Raw genomic sequence first — 27,932 nt, 5'->3', positions numbered from 1 at the left:
AACCGAATTCTCATGACTCTGAGTCACTACTTAATTATTAACGGTTTTGGAGGCATAGTGCGTTGTCTGTTATCTGTGTTGTAATCCTTAATTCTTTCATACTGCAGGTATCTGCTCGTCACTCTGCATAAGTGAGTAGATACTGTATGTATATTTCCTGTAGTAGTGTTAGTTGGACAAAGTCTGAAAGCCCCAGTAGGTCAGAGGGCCTACTGGAGCTTTCAGCTTTCAGCTAAATGATTGGTGAGCAGCCAGCCAGTGACACTTGCCTGGAGACATGGGTCATTTTAATGCTTACAGGGAGCTGTTGGGTCATCTTGGAGAGTAAGAATGCCTGGGTTGATGTAAACCCTGCCAATCTGTCACTGGTTGGAAAAAGCTCTCTGTATGATTTCCCTTGGGACAGGGAGTGGAGAGGAAACCATTGATTGGTTTTCCAAATAAGAAAACACCACACACTCTTACTATGCCTAAAAGTTAAGAAAACGGCTTCTTACAATGAGACCTTTCTTAGTTGGTGCAATGTGCTTATTATTACAGTGCAAATCCCCATGAAAGTGAAGGATTCCCCTTCATAAGTGCTAATTCCTTTCATTGCTGGGAGCCTGTAGCACATTACAGCAAAGCTTAAACCCCCCTCCCATGAGATGTACTCCTTCGGGCAGTGTTTGCTCCTTCTGGAACTGTACATGGAGCCAGGCCTTAAATTATCATGAGCTAGAGCTGTCAGCAAAGAGATAACCATTGTTGTGGGTGGGTGGCCTGATCTCTGCAGTAGGATCACAATATCAGCTAGTCCCCAAGGCTAACAGCCACTGTTATCCAGATCATAGTGCTCACAGACATCAGGTAATGTGAAATGGCCTGCATCTGAAATACTTCATGGTATTGGTATAAATAATAATAGTATTGGAATAAATAATTTCAATTAAATCATATCTAAAATGTTGTCTACTTAAATATTTCATATTGTTGATAAGAAAAAATCTTGAGTCTTACAGATGTTTTAGTTTGGGTTCCAAGAAAATAGGTACACTGACGAAGGAAGGCGAAAGTAGCTTTTAGTTCCAAAAGTTCCATTCAAAAAAGGGGCATTTGATATACCAAGCCACTGATGTACCATAAAGCATACAAGACGTGCACAGAAAGGGTGTATCGGCCCCACACACACATCTTTATGGCTAGCGTCACTTTGAAAGCAAAACTATGACAAATGTTGTAGCCCCAGTGCCTACTTCTATTACCAAGGTCCTCAAGACACTAGTTCCCATCCCTCAAGATTGTAAGCTTGCGAGCAGGGCTCTGTCCACCTAATGTATTGGTTTGTCTCCTCGTCTTTTCATACCCCTTCAATATATGTAAGAAGCACTGCGTAAATTGTTGGCACTATATAAATAAAAGATAATAATAATAACAATAATAATGTAAAAAAGTGTCCTCATGAAATTTCAATTTTAAAGTTGTATGCAGGAATCACACATCTTAATGAGAACTGTTTGAGAATGACAGTGGCTTCTTTTATTTTTTTAATATTAGGCTTGATTCCCTCTGCCTTTAGAACTACATGTTATTTTTGCTCATGTATTGACATCAGCCATTAGGTCACCTGTGACTTCCTTCGAGTAATTAACAAACTGCAAGCCTATGTTGTGACATAGTCAAGGCTAATATTCATAAACTAAATTCTTACCACTAGCTGATGATAGGTTAATGACCCCTTACAGAAACTTTGAAGGTGTCCTTTTCATTGCATGATATTCTTTTTTTGGTATTAACATTTACATTTGATGTAATTTCAGGGAAAATGTTGTACTCTGGCCATACCTAAAATTTTATTTTGTTTATCACTGTGTTTAGGATTTTCCACAAGGCAAAATTGTAAAATCTGAATAAATTGAAAATGATGTACACATTTTGTAATTAGTGTAGTAGTTGTGCAAAATCTAATGTACACAAACTAGTTTAAAGGTACATTAACTACAGTTCTAATAAACATTATTGATTATACCATTGATATTGTGGATCTCCGCGATATTTTTTCCATTAGATTTGAAGGACATTCCCTAAGAAGATGTTTTCCTCAAAACATTGTACATTGTGATGTAGATGTATGTATGGGAACACTCTTGCTCTTGAAAGATGAACATTTTTTGAAGGACCAAAGGTAAAACTGGTATGAAGTAGGCTTTTCATGTCTTCCTTGTTTTGTTTTTCAAACAGAATGATTCCACCACAACCGTTAACAATGAACCTTCAGCATGGGCAGACTCAGCAATTCATGATCAAGCCCAAGTACATCTCTAAGTCCAAAAATGCATTTCTGGGTGAACAATCTACAGAGGGTTCTCTGCCGCTCAGAGGAGGATTTGACCAACCAGGATCACATTTCCTCAGTGAGTAATAATAATATGTGATTTTTGAACATAATTCTCTTCCTGGAACTATGTATTCAATATGTCTATACACAATCTGAATCAACAAATACGATTAATTCATATTTAACAAATCACCGTTTTCCTCTATATCCAAGTTTTGTGGCTTATCTGGTCGGTATAAACTAGTGTTTAAAACTTCCTCTGCTAACCACTTAATTTTAAGTGGAGGGGTTTTCCACCACCTTTACCCCATGATAACTTTTGTTATGTGTGCTTCTCATAGCGCCCAAGCCTCATGGAGCAAACCTTTATCACAACCTCATGCCGATTAGTCCCATTAAGGATGAGAAAGCTGTCCATGAGTGGTGATCTGGCTTTTGCACCTCTGTCCAGGGCTTTGTTTAAAGGTTGTCTAGTACAGCGGACATTTTCTCCAAAGGGTACATGTATAAAGTGGATATAGAGGCAAAAGTCGATCATTGTTAACCATGTATGCACATGCCTACCCAGAATCCCTTGGAGTTGTGACAGCACCGCAAGTCTTCTGGCTTGTCTGGTTATTTAAATAGACAACACGCCCACACATTCACAGTGTAATTTCGATCTCTGTGCTTATTTACTTACTCAACCACTGCTATTTATTATGAATACAAAATGATATCTACATAAGTGGGATTTCTACCTGTCCTCCTCACAGTATTACTGCATCTTGCTGTGATTAACATACATGATTTCAGCGTCAGAAAAAAAACTAGAGATCCCAGGTACTATAATGTGTCTCCATGTAGCCATCATACACTAAGACCCAATCCAAAACCTAATATTATCATGCACAGCAACCTAACAAGGTCACTAAGAAATGCTAAGAATACGTTGCAGTCTCCGAAGGTAGAGTAAGAAAAACAAACTAAATTGAGATGGCAAGATACTTTATCATAGACACCCTATCATCATAACAGCCAGAGTGAAAACCTCCTGACAACCAATTTTGTAAGACTTCATTTATAATTTAGTGTAATGTTGCTGGTCCGGGGGGGTATATGGCAGCTTGAAGTTTAAATTTGCAAGGAAACATTGTCATAGTGCCCAGTCTGTGGTATTGGACTTTGGCCAACGGTGTGGCAGCTTGGGGTCAGTTTTCAGATTACATAGCTGGAAGGGTGATGAATTGTGGTTTAGATGCAACATTACACAACGTCTGCTGATGTCAGCTTGAACAACGTTTCTCTTGGCAAAGGGGCAGTCTAGCTTGAATTGATTTTCCGGGTATGTGAATGTGCGCGTTAGTGTCTACATGAAGTATTGTGGATTTGGTTTCAGTGAGTCAATGGGCATAATTCATCATGCTTGTTTACTGAAAAACTGCTTCCTATCTGCTATTTCCATTTATTTTTCATACATACCGTCTTTTTTTATTTATCATGTGATTCTATCTATGAAACTGTATCTCTAAAAAAGTTGACATTTACAAATGAGGTCCCATTGACAGATTCTGTGTCATATGTTTTATTTTAGCAGATAATAAATCTTGGAATATATGGACTGATATGGGGAAACATTATTATTATAAATAATACATTTAAATAAACAAGAAGATTCGTAGAAATACTGGGTATATTTCAAACGTCTTTGTATTTCTGGATGGACTCATTATTTTATTGTTATTTTTTTTTCTTTATTTAGAATTTTTTTCTTCCCTTCAAGGCTGTCCTATGTACTTTACTTTTGCTAATAGAAATATATGCCATTTGATAAGGATCATGACCCTTCTTACTTACTGTATAAGAATATAGTACATTTTACTTATAAGTATATAGTATAATTGACAAACATGTCCTTGAATTGTGCAAGCCCCAGAACACTTTACTATCTATAAACTGCTCTTCTATGTATTATCCTTAATGCTTGTAAATTAAATGGACACATTATCTAGAAATACAGAAATATAACTGCCTGTCATTAATTGTTTTATGACTATTGACCTGCCTTCATAAAATTGTATCTGTTCCCTTGAAATTCACATTTCATATCCTGAATGTCAGTTTATAGCTGTACCAGGATTATAAAAGCCATAAATAAGCAATCCGTCATCATTGCATGGATTTTGAAGAATATTTTTCATTGTCGATACATTGATTAAAAGTCTTGCAGTAGATAAGTGTGTGGTTTGTCCACATTTATTGAACAATCTTTTGTGCCAGGCTGCATGGTATCTTGGTCATTAGTTGTACATCTTTAAAGTTGCTACTGTGTTCCCCCTTTTGATGTGTGTGCAATGTGTGACTAGAAATTCTAATCATTATTAAGCTGACCAGGGCACGTGGGGCATTGGTGATGTCACACGCATGTACTTTGTTTCTGACAACATCACGAACAAGCAGAAGCTTACGTTAGTCATCAGTAGCTACAAGTGCTAAGCACAGGCATCGACGGCTTAACCTTACTTTTAACCTTCCTTTTAATGTAATAGGGGTAACCACCCCACACACACAGAAGTAGGTCAAGAGTTGTAGGCTGGGGGTACCAGCTTGCAGCAAGGAGCATATGTTCTACTAGAACACTGTGTCTTGCAATCACATAGATAAGCTTTCTCCCCACAGTAAAAGCAGAGTTTGTGAGGCTCATAATTTGATCCAGGGGACTTGGGTTACTACCATAGGTCCAGTGTAGATGAGCAACCCCCCCCAACCCAACATTGTCCTTCTCATCTCCCATAATCAACAAGAAGTGGAGACATTTGATAATCTTGAACACTTTTAAGTGTTTTACGCATTTATTAGTGCCATGCCCTTAGGGAAGTGTTGTATATAAGTAACCCCACTCCCATGCATATTTTAATTTTGGACATCTCTATACACAAATTCTTTGAGCCCCCCCCCCGCCTCAATATATATATATATATATATATATATATATATATATATATATATATATACCAATACTTCAAGGAATTGTAAAAAAGTACATTTCAAGTTTCAACAATTCTAGGTCAATCCTTGTCAAAGAGAGTTAAATACAAAGACTGTACTTAACTTGCCACCCTAGTTGTGTTTTTGTACAAATACATAAGGTAAGCCTTTAATCCTTAATAAGATATTTCATTTTCTCCTAGGGAACTATTTAAGTAACCATGATCTGGATACATTACCCCCAAAGCCTCAATTCTGTAACAGTTTTGCAAGAGAAACTTTAGGCAGACCAAACCTTTATGAGGTTATTTAGAGGTCATGAAAAAGTCTCAAAGTTGTGGATGGAGGAGCCAAGGAAGAATCTAGTATTCATTCTTTAGGGTCAGGCATACTTTGCCTTTAAGAGAGATTTTTAAACAGGTGTTTTACCTAAAGTAAAGTAAAGCATTTAAAAACGACATGTCTTCGCATGCTTTAGTCATGTCCATACTAGGAATAAGTATATTTCATTTTGCCTGCCTCTTTTATCTCTCTCTATTGAAACTATTTCCTAATTTCATTTAAGCACCTGATTAGAATAAATGATACTAATCTTATACTTGTTGATAAGCACACCAGTCTACTGAATTTATGAAGCATTATTATTATAATAATCACCACTCTTTTGCAGATTTTCTGCAAATAGATATCGAACAAGAACCTACAAGACAGGAGACATTAGGAGAACATTGATAATGCCTTATATATAATTTAAGGTGGGAATTCTGAAATTATGGCTCAACTGTCTTCAGCTTCAGCCAGGAACACTTCACACAACCTGATCTATTCCTCCTGTAAGGCTGATATTTTGTCAGACCTAACGTGTAACTCCATGTGTGGTATCACGCGTTCCTTCCTGAGGAGGGTCGACCTTGTGCATTTCATTGTGTTGAATTTCTAGGGAAAATTCCAGGATTGTATTAGTAGATAGATGCAGAATTAAAGCCAATACAAACCTCATTTCCGCCATAAATTCCATGAAATAACTATCTGGGGATTATACATGAGTCTAATGTCCAGCTTTCTGCTTATTGCTTTTTATCATTTCCATTAGACATCCTGTGCCATTTACTTGTCAAACTCACCGCACATTCCAATGAATAATGGTCAAAATGACCCTTTGCGTTCCTTTCCGTGTTTAAGGTTCTGCTTGTTAGATTTTTCACATATTCAGTTCAATCCAGGAAACATCTTTTTATATGGATCCCTCTAGACCTATAAGAACATGTTTTTTGGAAAACAGAACAAAGACTACTATAAGTGAAATTCCTGTAACTGGTTAGTAGTACCTTAACAGACAGGACAATATCCATGTAATAGGATTATGGCTGTGAAATAGCCCGAAAAGATCAACCGTTTTTGGATTTTATACCAATTCAGATAAAGAAGGCAATGGTATGCCTAGAAATTATGCACCCTAGACATGGTTTCTGAAGATCACTTCATATATCCAACTCTAAAGATCTCCTAAGCTCCATTAAACTGCTTTCTGACTTGCTGTTGTGCCCAGCTGGGGCCCCTCCTGCCGATCCCTCTTAATTGCTTTTGTAAAAAATAGTATACGTAAATATAATTTAAATAGTTTGGGATCTTATGCTAAAAAAACATGTTTTGTCGTTGGTTTTTTTTAGTTTTTTTTTTTTTTTTTTATAAATTGTGAGTATGTGAGCATATGTGCTACAATAAGCACTAAAGAGCCCGAAAATGAGGATCATGGATGATCACTGAAATCTAAAGAAACGATTAGTATTTTCCTATAAGCTTATTGATAAAAAAATATATTTCATACTACATTTTTTCAGCCTATGTAACTATGTAACTACTATGTAACTGCTTTCAAATTGTGCTCAATTCTTGCTTTCCCCCTATGTAAGTCTATCTGAAGCTCTCTTCAGATTAATGACATGGCCGGGCCATGGCAGGATTGACAATTGTTAACATTTAAATACACTATCTTGCCTCTAAATCATTATTGCACGTTTTGATGTTGTTTGAATTAATAGTACCTAATGGTATTTTTGTAAGATAATATAATTTTTTCCTACCTTACTGCGGCCACTAGTACTTTTGGCATAGGATAGTATGCAGGGCATGGAATGTGTAATATTTGTCTAAAAAGCCCAGATATTAATCATTGAGGTTTCACTTTGTTAAATCCAACTGTCTTCTATCTTCACTATTGATAGCCGTAAATATGTTCTCCCTCGATCATTCCATTACTGTGGATTTTTTTTGTATTTTTAATAATTTCTTGTGGAAGCAATTAGAGCTATGAAAATACTTGCAGAAACATGCCACTTTAATGATGCAGACTCTTGGCCTTCCCAGGAAGATTGAAGAGTGGCGGAAATGATTTAATCCACTCAAATAGCAGTCAGCAATGGGTTTATTTTTCTTTATGGGCTAATTCTCTTGAAAAAAATAAAGAATTCTTTCTTTTTTTGCAAAGGTGAATAACCCATTGGCCACATTTCTTCAATTAACTAGATTACTGAAAACCATGTTTTGGAATGAAATTTCACCAATGGCCATTAGTTAAAAGTTTAAATTTTATAGTTTAGAGTAAAAGGACTACTAGAAAATAATACTATTAGTAAAATAACTAAAAGAAAAAAACATTGCCTATTAGTTTTTTTATTCACCACTTTAAATAATGTATGGTACATTACCCCACTGATCCACCATCCTGTTTCTCATATCTTTAATAAAGAGAGGGGCAAACGCATAGGGAATAATGAAGTGTACATATATGAAAGGCATGGCTGGCAATCCATGCTGTCAAAACCTTATGAAACGAGACATCTAAAGCCACTGTTCTGCAAAGTACTTGCCTGGGTGAAAAGCTTATTCTTACCGTTAGCAAGAGATTCACAATGTCTTGATGGTAAGAAGATCCATGGACACAATGAGATTGGTTTCTCAAAGATTTTGTTACAAAAGTTAAGTAATCATGGTTAAGACAAACACATGTATGATGTAGGTATGTATACTCTTATGATGTATTCCTTCAACACAAGTCAGTGGAAGAAAGAGACATATGCTATTTTAAAGATAGAGTGGTGCACTAAGTAGGAATAATTTTTATAGGCTTAACACACATATGTGCTTTTGTAGCGTACCAAATGCCACCCATGTTTATCCCCTTATTTTCCAGGTCAGACAAGACTGATATAATAAAGAAATCAACCCCTTGGGTTTGGCCCTGTTATAATAACATATTTCAAAGTAGGTCAGAAGGATAACAGCTGACCAGAGGTCAAAAATATGCAGTTGTCTGTGTTTATGTGCTACTTTATTCCAAATCCTGAAGTCCAAACAAGAAACCTGCTATATCTGGGTATCCAGATATGCAAATGAGAATGGTCAAATTCCATTAACTCCGATTCCATCCACCATCTAGCAGCTGGTGGGGAATGTATTTGGGCAAGTTAGGTCGCATGATATCATGATAAATGTTAGGGAGACCCAAACCATCCTGAAGCTTAGGGTGATACATGGTGCCATATGAATGTCTGAAAACACCAATGGTATTGATAAAGCCTGGAAGACAATATAGGGAGCAGATTTACTTTGGTACAAGGCACTATGCCAATCCAGGAGATGTTATGTTTGTCCTAAGCTTCTAGATCTGACCAGAGTGTACATATTAGTGGAGTATAATTAAGTATATAAACCTACGATAGGTCAGCTGGTACGTGTAACCTTTGGTACTGGGTGGAAGAATGGGCAAATGTGAACCTGAAATTTAAGTTATGCCAGGGTCTCTGATTTAGAAAATAATTAACTTGTGGTTAAAGTGGTAGAATCAGAATATTCTTGTATAGTCCTGAATAGGTGTGGGGAGCATGAGCAGTCTGGTGAGAAGCACATCTTCACAAAGTCTTATCATACTTGTTAGCAGAGTATAATTTAAAGGATTTAACCTCCCTGTATGCAGTTGAGGCTCACAGTTTATGGTTTAAGTAGCACTTCCTATTACGTTACGCACAAAGCAGTTCAGTTTTTGAAAAGTCAGTGCTGATTGTACATAAATTATTTCCAGTAAAGCCACAAGAAGAGTATGGATTTTATGAAGATTAACCTAAGAATTTAATTTTTTTGTGTGAATTACATTGAAGGTCTGGCACAAGCAGAATTTTAAATATATGTTTTTCTAAATGAAAAATTGCAATGTAATATTAATTCAAAGAAAATATGGAGGACGCAGCACCATATTGCACTGAGAATCTAAAATAACAGCGCTTTCAGTTATGTCCTATCCCACATTTGAAGGACTGTGGAGAGGACGTCACCGGAAGCGCCACCATATTTCCCTGAGTTTAACTTTCAGCGCTTTTGGGGATGTTCTCTCACCCAATTGCAGGATTGTACTGCCTCTATGGCTGAAGTTCCCGCTAGGTTATGTCCATGGAGATGTAGACAAATATAGAAGATTCAAGATAGAAGTTGAACAAGATGGGGAAGCGGGAGTGGTAGGCAGAAGCGCATTTGGGAGGGAAACGTTTAGGGACCGTGAGAGAGAGTGAACGAGAATGAGAGAGTATGACTGAATGTGGGTGAATGTGGGCACACATATTTTGAATGAAAATTCTGAGCTTTTTCCTTTGTTTTTGTCCGATTCCCGGGGGGGGGGGTCTGGCCCCTTTTTCGTGGCTTAATACGAGTTGCGGAATTTACTAATATTCTGTAAATCTATATATCCCAATGGGATAATGGGTTTTAATGGGTTTCAGAAGCTAGTGTGGAGAGAAATCACTTTATCGCTTCATTTCCTTTTTCATCTTTCTTTCTTAGAATATTTGTCAAAATGTTTTTCCAAGAGTATAAAATGAAAATCACAGACTTTATTATGATATCAGATGATGTCATTATTTTCATTCTGACATCTAAGCAGGCTTCAACAAATAGCCAAACCATCATTTCTGCTGATATTTGGCCATTTATATATATATTTTAATATAACCCTACTTATAAAAAGAAAGAAATAAAAAAAAATAGCACATAATGTGATTTCTAGGAAAGGAAACATACACAACTGGAAAGTATTAAGGCAACAAATGTGACAGATTAAAAACATTGCAGAAAGTAATTAGAAGTACTGCAGGGGAAAGATCTGTCACGAAACATAATACTGTGGCAGATTCACAACTAGATCCAGTGGGGTACAGCCAAGTGTTGATATAATGTGGACTTGTGTCAAAAAACAAAATTGAATAGGAGAAAAGTGAATTCATATTTGGAGCTGTTTGACTGAGCCTAAATGAGAATTGTATACTGTTCTTTTTCCCCTTCTGTAATAATTCTAGTCATAGCCATGTTTCACAATTTCAGTGCTCTGGCAGATATTCTGCATGTGACTTCCTACGGATACCCACCTCAAGGTTCCTCAACCCTCTTAAATTTATCTTCATCCCCCTAAACTTCCACAACTTGTGCACAAGTGAAAAACTTGGGTCCCGTGTCTTAAACATGGATGTGATTGTATATTTAGTATTTTTTATACATATGTATATTCTTGTTTATACCATTACATTTTCATTCTATGCCTTCCTCTTCAGATTCTCTTTCAATAAATGTTACATCCCAGCTAGAGCTTTTTTTTTATCCCTGTATGGAGGACGTTACATTAAGGGTACATATGGTTACATACAGAAGTTACATTTTCAGGATTTTACACGGGCTCACCATACAGCATTTCTGCAGTACCACAATTTTATTTATTTTTAGTAGTATACTGTACACTTTATTAGCATTGTAGTAATTAAAAAATATAATATAACAAAGTTGATTTTTAGAACCATGCCTGGTCTGTACAACCAGCATTTTCTACCCTGCCCAAACTGGGTTATTTCACGTCAGTACATTGCCTGGTGCTGCTATGTAATAGCGCGAAAAAGTAATATTTCTGAATTATACATCAACAGAATTACAGCTACAGAGCCAAGTGTATATGAAAAGGCTACACATCCTTCATATTAGTCTGTATACATCCTTTATATCAGTCCTATATATATTCCAAGCAAAAAGATCCAGTCTCTTATTCTCTGATAGCTGGGACCCATTCTTGGTTTAATTGATTCCAAGCAATTCTGGAAATACATAACCGGTGAAAAAAATTATATCAGTATATCAGTGGTTGGTTGTATAGAGGGGAACATTTTATGTGATATGTCATTCTCCTATCACACTATACAAGGTCATTCAGAATGCTACCTTTCAGGTGCATGGTAATAGAAGACTATAACCATGAATTGGGTAGCTTACCCAATTTGATTATTATAAAATATAGTATCTATACCTAAATATATGCTGATTTTCTCTGTAATTCTAGAGCAGTTAGGATCACCAGCACATGGGCAAGCTTGGTACTGTACATACAGCGTAGCTACCCCACAGGGCTAAGGTAGGTCTGAAAAAAACAGTGGACAAAGGGGTAGAGAGTCTAGGCCCGGGATAATCAAGTATTCAAATATACTTAGAATTCTAAAATAACAGTTATGGCTTTATTCCTAAGCATACAGTGACTCAACTGAAAATTCCACATTAAACCCCTGGTGCTGAGTCACTCAAGTCATTTTATAAAAGTTGAAGTTCAGATGAGGTGTTACAGATATGTATTAATGATTTTCTTTGGAGTTTTGACAATGTTTTAAAGAATATAAAGGAACATTACAAAATGATGAATGTTAGACAAGAACAAAGTAGCTTTAACATTACAGATCCCTCATGAAGATCACCTTTTCAAGTTAACCTATGAACACTTCTGAAGATCAGAAGAAGACAGTAAAGAGCATAAGATCTAGAAAATTGGAAAGTTCACTTTAGCGAATGTTTAATAATTGAATATCAAACTAGTACACAAAATTAGGGTTCGGTTTTCATGTCATCTCATTAAGAAATGGGCCCCATACAGAAAAGCTTGTGAGCAGGTCCTCTTTACCTTATGTATCAGTTTTAGTCTGCCCATTCTAGTTTTGTTATATCCCTTGAATATATGTATTTTAAGAAACACTCCATACATTATTAGTGTTATATAAATAAAACATGCATGAAACAACAATGAAAAAAAATGCATGAAACAAGGGAGTCGGGGTTTATCTTGACATTAGGAGTCCTTTTTTTTGCCGGTGGCATATTAACCTCAGTCTTGTGTATCCTTTACAAAATGTAAAATCTATTCAGAGCAGTAAATAAAGCTGTTGACTAAAATGAAAGGTTAATAGCTTATTCATTTTTCAGTGCTTGTCTCGGTACATCGGTAATAAAAAAAAAAAAAAGACATCCTGCACATACACAGGTCAGAGAGACAGCCTACAATCTAAACACCTGGTACCCTTTTTTTTTAGAAAGTCCACCCTGGAGGTATTTATATGCCTTCTTCTTAAACTGTGATCAGCGTGTTGTGTAGCTCTACGTTCCATGGAATGAAGTAAATGAAGAATCACGCGCAACTGAATGTGAACCGTTTTTGTTATTTTTTCTGCTGGAATAAGCAGTAAAGCAATATAAACATTGCTGCCATTCTTCGTTATATTTCATAATGTATTGTTCTACAATAAATGGACGAAAAAGTAAATTATTCTAGAAAACCATTTTTCACAAGAGGGAGTTTTTTTTTTTCCCCCTGAAACCAATTATATGGATACATTTTCTCCCAGGATCAACCAGGTATTGTGTTTAAAATGTGCATAGTACTATATAGATTTAGTGTAAGAAAATAGGTCCATAAGAAAATAGGCTCTGCCAAGCTTCCATGCTATTAAATAAGAGACATCTACTGACATCATTTACAAGCAGCGTACCTATTATGCTTTGTCAAGTTTATATTCTAATACCAGTTTTAACACCGCCGGCTTACTACTGTGACAGCATTATTTAAAAAATATTATAAATGCTTTGGATGGGTATAAAGAAGAAGTTAATAAAAAAGGGCTAAGAAAGCCATACCTACAACATTATTTTAGTTCGGTAGCATGTAAGCTGAGTTTACAACAAACGTAGCTTTCATTTACTGAGCAAACAACTTACTAGAACAAGACTGTGCAACAAGAAATGAATTCTGTTGCACAGTTTTAAAAGGCATCTTATCGCCATAGCAACCAATGTAATGTTCCTTTTGACTGCACCATTCCATACGTTGCAATGGTTATAAGACTCTTGGTATAATACATATATATAATATATATTTATGTGTTTTATACAGTCATTTACATAATATTAATTTAAGACCAGCGTGGTAATCATAAGATATAAGTAGTAGCAGTATTGCTTGGAGAAGCCAGTGGAAGAAATGTCAGGAATAAATTACACTCCATATTAGTAATAATTTTGGCAGTGATATGATCTGCCCCCATTAATGTTATGTTGCAGCGTAGCAACTTTATGCAAACAATCCAAAACGCCTTTATAAATATATGATCATTCTCACACCATTCAGTTTGGAATAGAAAGCATCTCGTTAGGGTTTGGTATTCCCACCAGTTCATAAACAGCACATTTTTATTGGTGAAGCCTATATTTGTTGGTGTGAGACACCTCCAGAATAATATTTTTTTGGCTTACACAATGTGTGGCACCAAGACTTCATAGCTCGATTCTAAAGGACGTCCCAGATGTTTCTCGTGTCATCATTATGTATCATTTCTAAACGTTTTGTTAAACCCCGACATACCATTGTTTTAAATCATATTTGGGCTCCTGACTATAGCTGCCTCGAGCCAAAACTCTGTCCTACAGAAAGGTCTTTACTGTACGCGTACGAGTCACTGCTGGCATGTAAAAAACTTGGACGAGTCAGTGGTGAGAACTGGATGTATTTTAGCTTCAAAATTCCTTACGCCGTTAGATGCAAAGTTTTCCAAACGAAGATGAATGGGAAAAATATTGCAAATGTAATAAATGTTACAAGAGTGTTCATATGAAGTTTATTTTAACCCTTAAACTCTTCTAATAAATCAACACAGTGTTAGATAATTTTGGGAACATATGTTTTATCGTTTGGCCTTAAGCTGGAGATGCTTCCCATTTAGCCCAAATATTTAATATATATAGAAAAAAACCAACATTTTTTTCATCCATCTATCCCTTATGCAGGGGCGTAATTAGAAACCACGGGGCCCTGGTGCCCCCCAACTTCAACAGCTAGTCTGTGCCATCATTTTCCCCAAACAGCTTGTCTGTGCTTCCCCTTCCAACATACAACAAATTTAAACACACTTACCCAAATTACACACACTCCATCTCACCCCACTTATACATACATGCTCACAAACACCTACACATCCCTGCTCACACACAAGTACACGTGCATTCTCACACACAAACACATATACATACACATAAGTACACATGCATGCTCACACACAAGTAAACATTCATGCTCACACACACAATACACACACACAAGTACACTTCCATGTACACATCCATGCTTACATCCATACACACAAATATATATATATACATACCTCCCGTCCGCCCCCACTTACCTCTCCCCGCTCTTGCTGCTTCCTCTCGGGCTGCTTACACACTGTATGGGCAGCCTCAGTTTCACTGATACGCTCCTGCCCCTCCCCCCCTTCTGGTTCAAGATATTTTAGAAAGGTCCCTTCTGACCTGGATTGGTTCGGTCCAGGTAGGAAGGGCCCTTACTCAAAAATTTAGAACCAGCACATGGAGACAGGAAGACCGCTGCGACCCCTCTAGTTAAGCCAGTGCCCTTATGTTTCATAGGATTTGAGTGTGTCTAGAATCATTTGTGGACCTGAAAGCCCATACTAGTTCTGGGGGTTCACTTTGTTGTCTCTGCAGCAATATCTTCCAGATTGCTGAGCCTTTGTCAAGGTTATGTGTGTCACCTATATAGAACTATTTCATGTCATTTAAGCAGATGCCTTAAGTTTCACTGTGGTAGCTCTAAAAACTTGTGGTCATTGAGATGTTCTAATGATGGCCCATGTTTCCACCCATGTCCCAAAACAACTATATACTAAGTTGGTATGCTTTAAAGAAATTTGGGGGGGGGCAAGTGGTTAATGTGGGCCCCCTACTTGTTTTATTTTAACCTTTACCCACTCTTTTTAAATAAAATATCATCCCGAATGGTGGCCTGGAGTTATAGTAGAGCTGCATCGTGAAGGTGTCTGACTGCTCAGGCTTTTTTTTTTGTAATTGTGTGACTTTAGGCATTATTGTCGATAATTCAATAGTTTGTATAGCTGGGGAAAATTGAAGCCAAACAGCTGTGTGGACTTGCCTAAGCTCTGTTTATAGTTGAAGCATGCAATAGAATGAACGAACGCCTGTTATATTCTGTGGAATTGTGATCTGCGGCTTTAAAGCATATCTACTCTGGTGGTCACCCACAAAATATTCATCTTTGAAATCCTATCACTGCTTGGCACTCAGAGGAGGAAATGAGTAAATGGCTAAACCAAGGAGTCACCAGTTCCTTTTCAAAATATCTCATCACTTCCTTCAAACATCCTACACACTTTTGTTCCTATGAATGTGGAATGTACATTTCACATTAACCTGTTTATCATTAATAGGGTGTTCAGCCTTATCCTATAGAGATGCTATAACTGTTCACGGCCAAGTAATGGAAGCTCATCCTTCTGCTGGTCAACCATTCATAGACAAGTATCAGTCTTAAACAGGGCAAAGCACTTGTTAACAAACATGTGTGAACATGTGGGATTGCGTTAACTCTTACAAGCCCAGCCAGACATATGGTAATATATCTCAGTTGGAAACTGAATGACTTCTAAACACTTGTACAGCTGTGAAGCTGATGATGATGGGGGCTTCCAACAACATGAAGCTTTCATCCCATGTCCTATAATAACTATAGACCTGGTCGGTATGCAGACTTGGGGGCAAAGTGGTTAATGTAGACCAGTCACTATGGAATCCAAGGGAATGTTCCAGCTAATTGTTTGATTTTAACCTTTAACTGATCTGCTTAAAAGACCCCTAGTTATTGTAAAACACCTTACGGTTAGACATTATTGTCATTAAGGTGCATAATTCGGCACTGAAACAGTCCAACAGGTACACCCTGGATGCTTACTGTAGAAATAAATGATAATTTATTTAACTGTTTCCATGCCGGAGTGCTAACATTGGTTAGGTACACATTTCAGTGCTTTGAAGGCTTGGCATTCCAACTGTTAATTCTTGCGTTCTGTGTTCTGAAATATTTGTTAATTCAGTTTTAGAGAAATCAAGATCCATTCTCGTGTTACAGCCTTCATTGTCTAGCACTGTGAACAATGTTTTAAAAAAAAAAATAAGTAGAATTACCTCGAATAAGCAATTTAAAAAAATCTAAATGCCAAGTGTTACATATTCCTGAAAAAGAACATTTATATGTTTTGTGGTCGTTAAAAAATAAAGCAATTTACTTCTGGAACAAATGATTTATTATGCACTTTTTTATTTGGTTTTAACTTATGCCATAAGAACCGTAGTATGATAATAATATATTGTGTTGATATCAGTGAAAAGGTTTCACTGGTTTCACTGTTCATAACTGTTGCATTTTGCAAATAAAATGCGAGTATCTATCCGTATAATGCAAACTGAAATGGCTACTTGGTAACTTAAATTCAGACCTTAAACGCCAATTATTAATACTCGGTCAACAATTTGCTTCTGCAGAAATATCATCAGTTAGAGCTATATATTTCACAAATCCGCTGGGAGAGGTTTTGCCAAAAGGTAGTGAAAAAAAAAGAAAAGAAAATTGGCCTGTTAGCTGCGTCACATAAGATTTGATCACTTTCGTCTGCGGTGCCAGGAGATATGAGACAGATGTTCTCAGACACGCCGCATGCCTAAAACATTTCCAGGGGACGGACTGCGGAGACAGGGAGAGAGAGAGAGAGAGAGAGAGGGAGAGAGGGAGAGTGACTTAATAACTGCAGGAACAGCTGGAGTGTGTGTGTGTGCATGAAGAAACAGGAGTTTATCCTCTCCTAGGTGTACAGCCAGCCTCTTTACATTACATCTGCCTGTCAGAGCTGGCTTTTTAAGCTGTCATGCCCCATTTTTATTGTTTTTTTTTTTTACATTTTTACTTTCTCTCTCCCGGTGAATAAAGTCAAGCATTGTGATTACTAATCCAACTCTGGTGACTCGACTTTAAATGTGGTTTTGGAGTACATCCCGGAGTTCTGTTTGTTAATCTTCCTACTCCTGTTTCAGAGACACCACTGGATACAGAGCAGAGTGCGCTTAGGAGCTGTCTAACTCTTCTCATACTTGTCTCTCACTTTAACACATTTTTTTTTTTTTTGGACTTGGGGAGGAAACCAAATGGATACCAAGCTGATCTGTCTGTTTTTCCTTTTCTCTGTGCCTCCCCTGGCAGTGGGAAATCAGACTGGACGTATTAAGGTGGTCTTCACACCCAGCATTTGCAAAGTGACCTGCACTAAGGGGCATTGTCAGAACAGCTGTGAAAAAGGAAACACCACCACGCTCATTAGTGAAAACGGCCATGCTGCTGATACCCTGACATCGAGTAACTTCAGAGTAGGTAAGTGCCGCAACTCCACATGCTAAAATGAATTGATAATGCATTAAACGTCAAGACACTTTACGCCATACAGTTTTCTTTTAAGTAAAAAGCTCAACGTTTGCCTTTTTGCAATTAAATTTCCTACCTTCACTTCTTTTATAGTACGAGAGGAGCGTACATGCTGCATAATATATATATGTCTTATTTGCCATACATTTTAATGAGTCATTCACTCTACAAATCAGTTCTTCATTATTGCATATATGAATCAACTTGAATGCACAGGGCTCTGCATTTCTTTCCAGTTAGAGAACTATCTCCACTTTATTTTCTAGCAGCTCTGTATTACATTAAAGGAACATTTGAGCTCTAGAGTATGATCTCTGCAGATTTTACTGCACCCTCTCATGTTTTGTTGAACATACCTAATTAGATTCTATTAAAGTTTGTAGAACTTGACAGGTACTCAATAATTGGGACATTTTATTCCAGGATACATCGAGTTTTGAGCTACAAACTCACAGCGACTGCAAAACGGTGCCAAATCCGCAAGTCTGCTGCAGAACATTTTTTTTCCGTAACTTAAATAGCTTTTTTTTGGCTTACCAATTTTAAGGATTCCATCCAATAAGAAGATATTCTCATATAGTAAAGCGATCAATCTTGCCAGTATTGTATATCTTTGCTCGTCGGGTCTAAATTAAACAAACAGAACAAAAATAGTTTTCCTTTACATTTCCTGTAACAGGTGCAGAACCCAAAAAATCTTGCCATGACCCCCTAATCTGGAAATTATAAATTGTATAGAACACAAGGATGCAAAAGAAAGTATAACGATATTAAGCAGGGGGTGTACCTTGCCATAAGTTTAATAACAATAAGTTATGGTTGATGACTATATGATTTGGTTTCTAATAAACTCATATTAAATACCCATATATATCTCTTTTTTGTAAACCTATATGGAAAATGTGTACAAGAAAGCAAATAGTTATCCAACCCAAAGTTATTTTATAGAGAACTGCAGCTCACTTTGTATTTTGTAAAATGTCTTTGTTCTAAAAAGTACATTTTTGTGAAATTTTAACAAGTTATGTTTATTGTTACATGTTGCGACCCGTTTTAGGATAAGATCGGTGTCTGATTCCATGATAAATGACATTATGTCCTGTTTACTCAGCTATTCAAAGTTCTTTATCGAACATATTTAATATTTAATGAAAGTGCACTGGTACGTGTCTGGAATACCATCACTAATGCCTGCCATGCAGTTTTTCAATGGCGATTGTAGACAGAGAAATGTCTAGGTGTCTAAGGGATGATAAGACGTAAGTGGGGAAGTCTAGTCCAACGTAGATTTATGATGTTCAAGAAAAAAAGAAAAAACCTCTTATCTTCGACATCATGTTTACATTTTTTGTCTGTGGTTCTAGCTGACTGCATTACTTCTTGATTGCTCTGCTAAGTATGTAAGAGATTTGGCTAAGAGTGAAGGAATTTACCTGTCAGAGCTTGTAACACACCTTATTACTGGAAGAAGTGCAGATACTTTTACTCAGGACAATTGTGTCATGGTAGTGCTGTGAATAGGTAGGAGTACCATCAAGCCTTTGAAATGGTTAAACTATGTCCATCTGATGTACGGCTTCCTTGACAGATAGGTGGCAGCGAATAAAGTTTTGGAGCTCGTGGGATTAACAGGTTTGGGGTTAAGGTATAGTTACTCTGGGCCCTGCGGGACAGAGAAACAAGTGAGCCATCACTTTTTTTCCATTAACTCTTTCACGGCCACATTCCCTTAACGTTATACTGAGAGCCAACCGGCAGGCAGGCAGCGGTTCCTGCTGTTGTGTTTTGGGGGCTTCTGTGACAGACTGCTCTAGATTGTAAACTCGTTTGAGCAGGACCTTCTTACCTGTTGTTTCTGTAAGTAAATTGTTATGTCATATACTACTTGTTATATACTGCCTACCCATTCTACAGCGCTGTGGAATATGATGGCGCTATATAAAACAATAAATACCGATCTATGACTGGAGTAAAGATCGCACTTATGGTTGGAAATGTCGACCAGAATCATTTTGAAACTAAAGGACAGATATCCTCTCAATATCCATTGTCTGATCAGATAAGGAAACATAAAGGACCAGTTCCAACAGTTTTCACCGCAACATATCCACTGTCATTATCCCATGGCACCATGCATACTTACCTGGTTATTTATTCTAGAACTGATGAGAAATTATAGATGATATCTTCAGGCAAACCTAGCATATCACTGCTTTCACAGAAACAGTCCATATATCTCTTCCAAAGATCTACTTTAGACCACGCCTGTCCCTAATTCCAATTAAAAGCACCAACAGGATAATATTACGTTAAACCCACACATTGTGCTATTTTACTTCCCAGCCCACAGATAGCATATGAAATCCAAAAAAGTCCCGTACTTCAGAAATGAATCAATTTATGTGTACCAGAATAAGATGCCAGCCAGCCTGGTACTGTCTGGCCTCCTAATCTCTAGGCAGACACGTTCGAGAGTGTTTGCTTCACAGGTTTAAGGGAACATTTAAATGTTCTGTCTTTTAGAAGATTCCTTCCAATGGACTCCCAACATTTTATAAGGTGCATGTGTCAGAGGCATGGTAAGTGTTCAGTGCCCTCTTAGCTCAGAAGAGTCACATGTAAATTACAGTCATATTAATACATTGCCACTATAAGGCCTTCGTTGGACAGCCTTATTTAAGAAAAGAAACTCGCTTGATACAGAGAGAATGTGTTAAAATACTGCACTATTTACATTTTGTGAAGTACCATGTTGTAGTTTTTAAAAGGGAAGGGTTATATTTGACATAAAATAACTAAAACGCTGAAAACCAAAATGTGATGAATTTAATTAAAGAAACACAGCAGAAGTGAAGAAGTATGATGGTGTCGGTAGTTGGCTGAAACAGGGTTGGCCAGTTTGTGTCCATCTGGTTGAATAATTCAGGACCTGATTTCCCATAAGGTAGACCAGACAATTCTACAAGGAAGCCACCTGAAACAAGTGTCCAGAGCTTCACATTAGACTCATTCTGATCTACCCTTGCTCTGCAGGGCTTGGATCTTATATCACTGCTCCATCATAATCATAAAATGGTCCACGGTAGGAGGATTAAGGATGTTTCTGTAGAAATTTCTCAAGGTGGGAATTGCGTGGCCACTGAAGACTGTGCTGATGATCATCAAATGGTCATTTTGAAGGAAATCTAATTTGGAGAGGAAATTGTGGTATGTTTCAAGTCACTTTCTGTCTTCTCGAGCAACAGACAGAGTAACAGGTCAGTTCACTTGATTTTGGCAGCAACATTAAAGATGGATTAAAGAGGTGAAAGTAAATGTTGAAGGAATTCCTGTGTAGGACAGGATTACAATAGCTTTGGAGGGATAGGCAGTAATCAGTGAGTAAGTTGCGGTTTGCCCTCGAGTCAGTGCATACTTCTGTCTGATAAATCTGTTGAGGTTTCTGTTACATTTGTGCCATACAAATTATGTGAAAGTAGCTTAATGTAAGACAAGAAGAGAACATTAAACATCTGTGCGGTTCACATACAGTTTATGCATCTGCAATACTTATGTTGGACATTTCTGCTCAAACCCAGTAAACGACTGAATTTGGGATAAAAAAAAAACAAGGGATCTGCGTTTTTCTGGACAAACAAACCCTCAAATCATCTAAACTTCTAATTGGCATGAGATAAGTAGCTTTAAAGACAGGGCTTTCACTTGTCACTACTAATGCTTTTACTGTGTTCAAGACACGCTGAAACCAGATTGCCCTTTAAACGCTAGAAAAATCTGTAGAAATCAGCGCATTTATGAAACTTGAAGAATATTATTAAATTGTATTCCTATAGAACCAAGATCTCCTTGCTATATAATAACTTTGTATGTAATAATGACATAAACTGCTCGCTAGTATTTACAGTTTATTGGACAGTGGGGTCCTGATACTCAAGGGGTGAATGGCCAAGGACTAGAGAGTACACTAATATATGGTCATAGGGGTTCTTGAAAAGATTTTGGGTATCCTAGTTTCCTGGATCTTCAGTGAGCTTAAAGTATTAGCTTAGACATGTAATTTCTTGCGTAGTATGGCTGTTGATTAAATACAAGTCACACTATATTGCACATTTATAGCTTCCAATGCAGTGCACCTCTCCTTAGACTCCAGATTGCATACCGTAATAAAATGGCTGTCACGGTCATTTAGTTATGTCTGTTCAAACGTATAGACACAAGGTGAAAGAATGCTTGCTTTCTTTGCCGTTTTCAAGTGGTTGGGATTTTTATCTCCTTACCCCAGTCATCTAAGACTGGAGGAATTTTATCATCGTCAGATAATTACCATAATGAGCAATACATGTGTGGCAAGGTTACAGTATCAAAGTGAGAGGATCTCATAATCGTGTTTATACATGTTGTATTTTCTCTATGCTCTAAGGCAACAAAAATGATTGCTCTCTGGTGCTTGCATTTGCACCGTAATCTAGTCAATTCTAGGTTTGACTGTCTACTGAGTAAGTGCCTGAGGTTTTAAGAGTTTGTTTGTTTCCACTAGTTACTAGTAAATATACAGGTTAAAATATAACCGTTTTTGAGAACATTTGGCACATATTAGTGACATGTTTCCTTGATGTCCAGATACACTTTGTTAAGAGACATGGAATGTGATATCGCTATAACTACACCGCTTTATGGCATAATGTATAATGATGTTACATGTCAGATGTCTATAGCACATGTGCATGAAATGAACTTAACATGATGTGAGTCATGGAGTAAAGTCACTAGTGAAACAGAATCTGTCTATCTAAATCCCATGTTTTTTTGCATTCAAAGTAATGGTGAGTAATGCATACCTCCCTACTTCTAATCCCGGCAAATCGGGATGCTTGGGGTCAGAGCTTGGGAGGTAGAGTGTCACTCAAACTGGCAGCGCTACTATGCATGCACACAATACTGCATATACAGGTATGTGTTCTCCGGTGGTCCCAAATGACCATGAGATGCGAGATAGAGCTCAGTGGGACAGCAGGATAGAGTGGCAAACCAGGGACTGTTGGGAGGCATAGTAGTGTTTTTATATATATATATCTTCATTATCATATGGATCTGAATCTTCCCTTCTTTTTCCTTAATCATCAAACAACCTCAAGATTTGCAACCACCCATGTACCCTATGGTGCACAGTGCTTAGCCGGAATAGGCTCCATAATGATCTTACTTCGCACCGTGCTTCTTTAAAATGCATTGTGCCAGGATATGCTGCTCAGCATAGAGCATGGCAGGACCCAGCCATGATAAACCACTGATTATAATGTCCCCTTATATATGAATATCCTTATATTCATATATTATCTTGGTACAATTGACCTTTAATAGATGACTCAGGCTCTAGATACATTTACTTAAAAACCACAAAGATTAAACTCTTTACTGAAGCTGACTCATTTACACAGAGCTCCCTTGGTGTTAGTGTGTCATATCTGGGCACCGATTTAGTCAAATGATGAAATTAGACCCAAAAAATGAGTAATTTTTCTTTTTTTGACGATGGATGGAGATCAAAAAGAGAAACCCCAGTAGATACCAACAGCTGCTTATTCTTTTGAGCTGTGTAACTCTTCAAAGTCTTCTGACTTGAGCTAGGTACTTTTTTTTAAATTAAACACACGCCACCAAAAGTGAAAACCTGCATTTCTCATTTGACCTGGTATTTAAAAAAAAGTCAAATCACTCTGGTGTAGCATTGTTCTTGAACTTGCTTCATATCCTTCTTGTCCGGTGGATAAAACATCAAGAGGTCCTTACGATGGATTCAAGCATGTTTCCAAAACGATACATGAAATAAAATAATACGTGATTATTTCAATAGACATCTATCTAAAACAATTCTGGTCTGAAGTCATCACACTTCAGGATTTATTAGGTTCTACCTTTCCATATGTCTTGGAGCAGCAGCTAGATACAGATTTGATATGATTATGTTGACCAAAAAAGTGACTCCAACATAAAGTGTACAGCAACCAATATAAAATACACTTATGCCAACATTGGCATGTCTCAAAACAATCCAATCCAATCACTAAGTGTGCAAATTTCCAATGTACTCTAGGAATTCTCGCTGGAGACGTTTCTTACCCACTGCATACATGGGATCTCTCGTTTGCCAATCTCTGCTACTTTACACATGGCTTTAAACATAGCTCTATAGTTAACAGCACTCAGCAAGCAAAATATAGTCCACTATGTCTAAACTTGCAGCCACGTAGAAATGAAGGAGCTTGTGTAACATTGTTTAATAAATAAATAAAACAAGTTGGGTTGTTATCTTCCTAATTAGGTGGTATCTTCCTAAGAAGGTGGTAGATAAATAGAACAGCCTCCCAACATATGTGGTAGAGGCCAATACATTGAAGAAACATAAAGGCATAAAGTTGCCCTGAATCTAAGACAAGACCAAGGACTGATTAAGGTGTGAGTCTCTACATCAGGAAAAATGGGCAGACTAGATGGGTCGAATGGTTCTTATATACCATCAAATTCTATGTTTCTACGTCTCTACTTTCATTTAGTCAATGTACTGAGCTTAAGGATATATGAACAAATTTGCTTCACCAGTTAACCCATTACTTTTTGTACATCTAAAATTAACAGTATCTCCAATCATATCGACCCATGCCGTAACAAGTATCAGCTTCATTTTTAATTTGTTGACTATGTATTGACTTTTAAAACCTTCGGACTGAAGCAGCCATCTTGCATTCAAGATATTTTTTAAATAAAAAGCTACAGACAGCCTTCAGACAAATATTGGTCTGTATATAGAAGGATTTTCAATAGTGACCATTAAGTATTGCTTGATTTATATTTTATTATATAACTAACATAAAAGATACTGGGGCTGACTACGAAGACGATATTTTATCCATCACTTTTAAACACAGAACTTAGATGTTTGTAAACTGGAAAAGTTAGCCTGTGTTTAAAAATAAGTGATTATGTGTTTTAGGTATAGCCTTTCTTTAGTTAGGGTTTTGGACAGTGTTCCCCAGAAACAACACGCAAGTGATTTATTACTGTATCTTTCTGATCTAAAGTACTGTGATTTAACAAATTTGGTGAAAAAGACGCACATATTTGAGAAATGCGTTCTGTATGCACGTCAGACCTTATTTGGTAAAAACTTAGAACACTTTATGTAACTATCATTTCCTCTGAGTTAAGGGTTGCGTTCAAGTTACATATCCTGCCAAATCAAACCATTCCTATGGACTGGCAGAAGCTTTTGGATTTTCAAATGAGATGATATCACCAATGCTGTTATATTTGGCCTAGTTGAAGAATTGGGTTTCTCTCCTCTAATCTTTTAATGTTAGAGTCTTAAATGTAAGTTTAGACCTTTTATTGGTCCAACAGAGAAAAAATATGTAAAGTTATATAAGCTTTTGGGGATCTCAGATGTCCCTTCTTCAGATGGGATCTCTTGAGGTCCTGAACTTTACATATTTTTCTTTGTTGGCCCAATAAAAATTATTGACTTCAATTAGTATCCATTTTCTCTTTGGCTAATGCAGCAACATCCATTTTTCTTATTAACGTCAGAGAAAATATAATACCCAAAAGTATACGAACAAACACCAGAAAGCTAGTAATCTTTTTTTGTAAAAATGTTGTATACAAAAGTAACAATTTTCTATTGCAATGCCATATAAAGTAGATAGAGAATTCTAAGAAAAAAAAACTAAATTACATAAATTCATTGCAAAGTGTTACCATTGAAAATGTTTTTAATTGTCAAATAGGTACAAGGCCTTCTTCTTTAAGAGCTCTTGATATTTTTCCAGGTCTAATATTTTACAGTTTTACTGTTTATATTGATGTTTAAAATAACCGTTATATGTTTGTCAGAAGTAGTCAAGGAAGCCATCTTCTCTACTCGTTATAGGTTTTACATGATTATTCCTTCTTGTTAAAACACACACACACATTAAAATAATATTAATATTAAATACTATTTTGTATATTATTCATTTATATAGCACCATCGAATTCCACAAAGCTGCACCACTAAGGCTAAATTGTTTTTTATTTTATTGTTTGGTTTTTACTCCAGGCCTCAAGGGCCACAAATATGCCAGGAATTTTGTGTATCATTACCTCAAAGCACGTAATTAAAATATTTTTTATTGAGATGGCCCTTTTTTGCCCCTCGAGGCCTAGCGTTATAACATTTGAATTTATGAACTTATGGAAAGCAACCAGACGTTTTGGAAAGCTACAGAAATCACAGAAAATCCTAACAAAATTTAAAATGCAGCAAAATATTGTATAAGTGAACTTTTCATTGGTTGTGACTATTTTAAAAAAAAAAAATTGTGAATAATATTTCCCGATACTTGTTAGTGCTTCATCAAATAGGTGGTTATTGTGAGCTAAGTGTATATATAAAAAGATTATTCTTGGAAAGGCTGTAGAACCAAAAATACCATATCTGGCTACTTGATCTTACATGGCAGTCTCCTGTGATGTATAGTGCCATATATTAGCTTTATGGAGATGTTATTGTTCGTTGCCATGTATAAAAATTGTTAATCTTTCGGTTCTCCGCTTCAAAGTCCAAGGTCATGAAGGAAAATCTCAACTGAAGCGTGATCTAAAACATACATTCTATGTTTACAGCAAGTGAAACTATGTTACGCGTACTCCTTTTATTATAAATGAGTCTATAGAAGCACCGGTTATTTTAGGATTAGACCAGTCTAGAATAACTTTTCTTGGCACTGACGCTTATGTCTTCAAATGCGTCAAGTAAGCCTATTGCCGGAAACCAGCTTCTTTATTGAAAACCTCTTGTTTAAGTTGAAGATTTGGCCAGGCACCATGCACACGCAGACATGTAAGCCTCTGTTTCAAACGAATGGAATCAGTTGATTAATATTTTCAATAGCGATATGTGCCAGGAGAAACTTTAAGCATTTTCACTCCTGGTTCTCTTATAGTAAAGGTCTGTGAAAATGATACAAGGCCTAGTCAGCATATTTCAATCACAGAAGCGTTTAGGGCATGGAATTAGGGAAACACTATGATTAATTCCCCTAAAAAAAACTTAAAACAAAATTGTTTTTCGACTAATAGAAACAGAGGTTTGGATTATCCCATAAAAAAATGTTGCAAGTGCGTACCACAGGGTGATCCCGCCTAAATTGAGCCATCACCATATATTTCATTAATATGTAATAGTTTGTATTGTTTTACAGAATAATTTACCAAGTGTGTTCCTAAATCCTCTCTATCATGGACTGGATAAGTCTTAGTATATATGAAGTTTATTTAGCTATCCTTGATACAAGGATTTATATACAGTTTATTTCTTTAGGAGCCCGGAAAGAATATAGGCTCAAATGCATTTTTTTTTGAGCCAGGAAAGAGCTCTTTTTTCAAAGGTTGATATAAAAGAAAAAAGTGTGAATAAAAAAAGTTGTTGTTTTATTTAACTTTTTTCTTACAAAAGGAACTGCCTCAGGGCATGAGGGCAGATTCAGGTTTGTACAAGCGTGCAGCAAACATTAAGATTTTCCTGTCATCCCTTCAATTCCTGCTGACAACCAACATGAGGGCATTGGGGACTATTCTACTTCACATATCCTATATAAAAAAGAAGTAAAGGAGGGTCAGTCGATATTAGAGATGTGCATTGATGTGTGCCTGAACATGTCTGGTTCAGCTGTTATGGCTGGGTAAACAGTGGAGTGAGCCCAGACGATGAACCAGTTATAAGGACAACCTCTACTCTGGCAGTCAGCATTGCGTGGCATTGCCGGATTAAGCGCATCATGGGCGTGGTGCTGAGGATTTTGGTGGACCTTTTTATGGAAATAAATAAAATAGACAGAAATCTTAACTCCTCCGCATCCCTGTGTACTCGGTAAAGAGAACATCAGTGCTAGGCAGATAGTATAAGATAGAATCTTATGTGATGGGATTGGGAGTACATCAGTACACAAAAAAAAGTCATCATACATGGGATGCCTGAAG

At 36.8% G+C, this 27,932-nt stretch overlaps 1 protein-coding gene across 2 annotated transcripts in view; it reads left to right on the top strand.

Annotated features, from left to right (window-relative positions):
- LTBP1 (latent transforming growth factor beta binding protein 1) overlaps positions 1 to 27,932 on the top strand; it is a 140,616-nt gene that overhangs the window by 41,659 nt on the left and 71,025 nt on the right. Inside the window, exons 4-5 of one of the 2 annotated variants that reach the window (XM_053458560.1) lie at positions 2,221 to 2,393; positions 17,697 to 17,864. In XM_053458560.1, the coding sequence (XP_053314535.1) occupies positions 2,221 to 2,393; positions 17,697 to 17,864 (341 nt within the window). The remainder of the gene's footprint in view (positions 1 to 2,220; positions 2,394 to 17,696; positions 17,865 to 27,932) is intronic. The other variant, XM_053458561.1, reaches the window with a different exon arrangement.

Source organism: Spea bombifrons, chromosome 3, assembly GCF_027358695.1.
Source record: "Spea bombifrons isolate aSpeBom1 chromosome 3, aSpeBom1.2.pri, whole genome shotgun sequence".
Taxonomy (NCBI): domain Eukaryota; kingdom Metazoa; phylum Chordata; class Amphibia; order Anura; family Pelobatidae; genus Spea; species Spea bombifrons.
The sequence above is the reverse complement of the archived record's forward strand: the minus strand, read 5'-3'. Positions and strand labels throughout refer to the sequence as shown.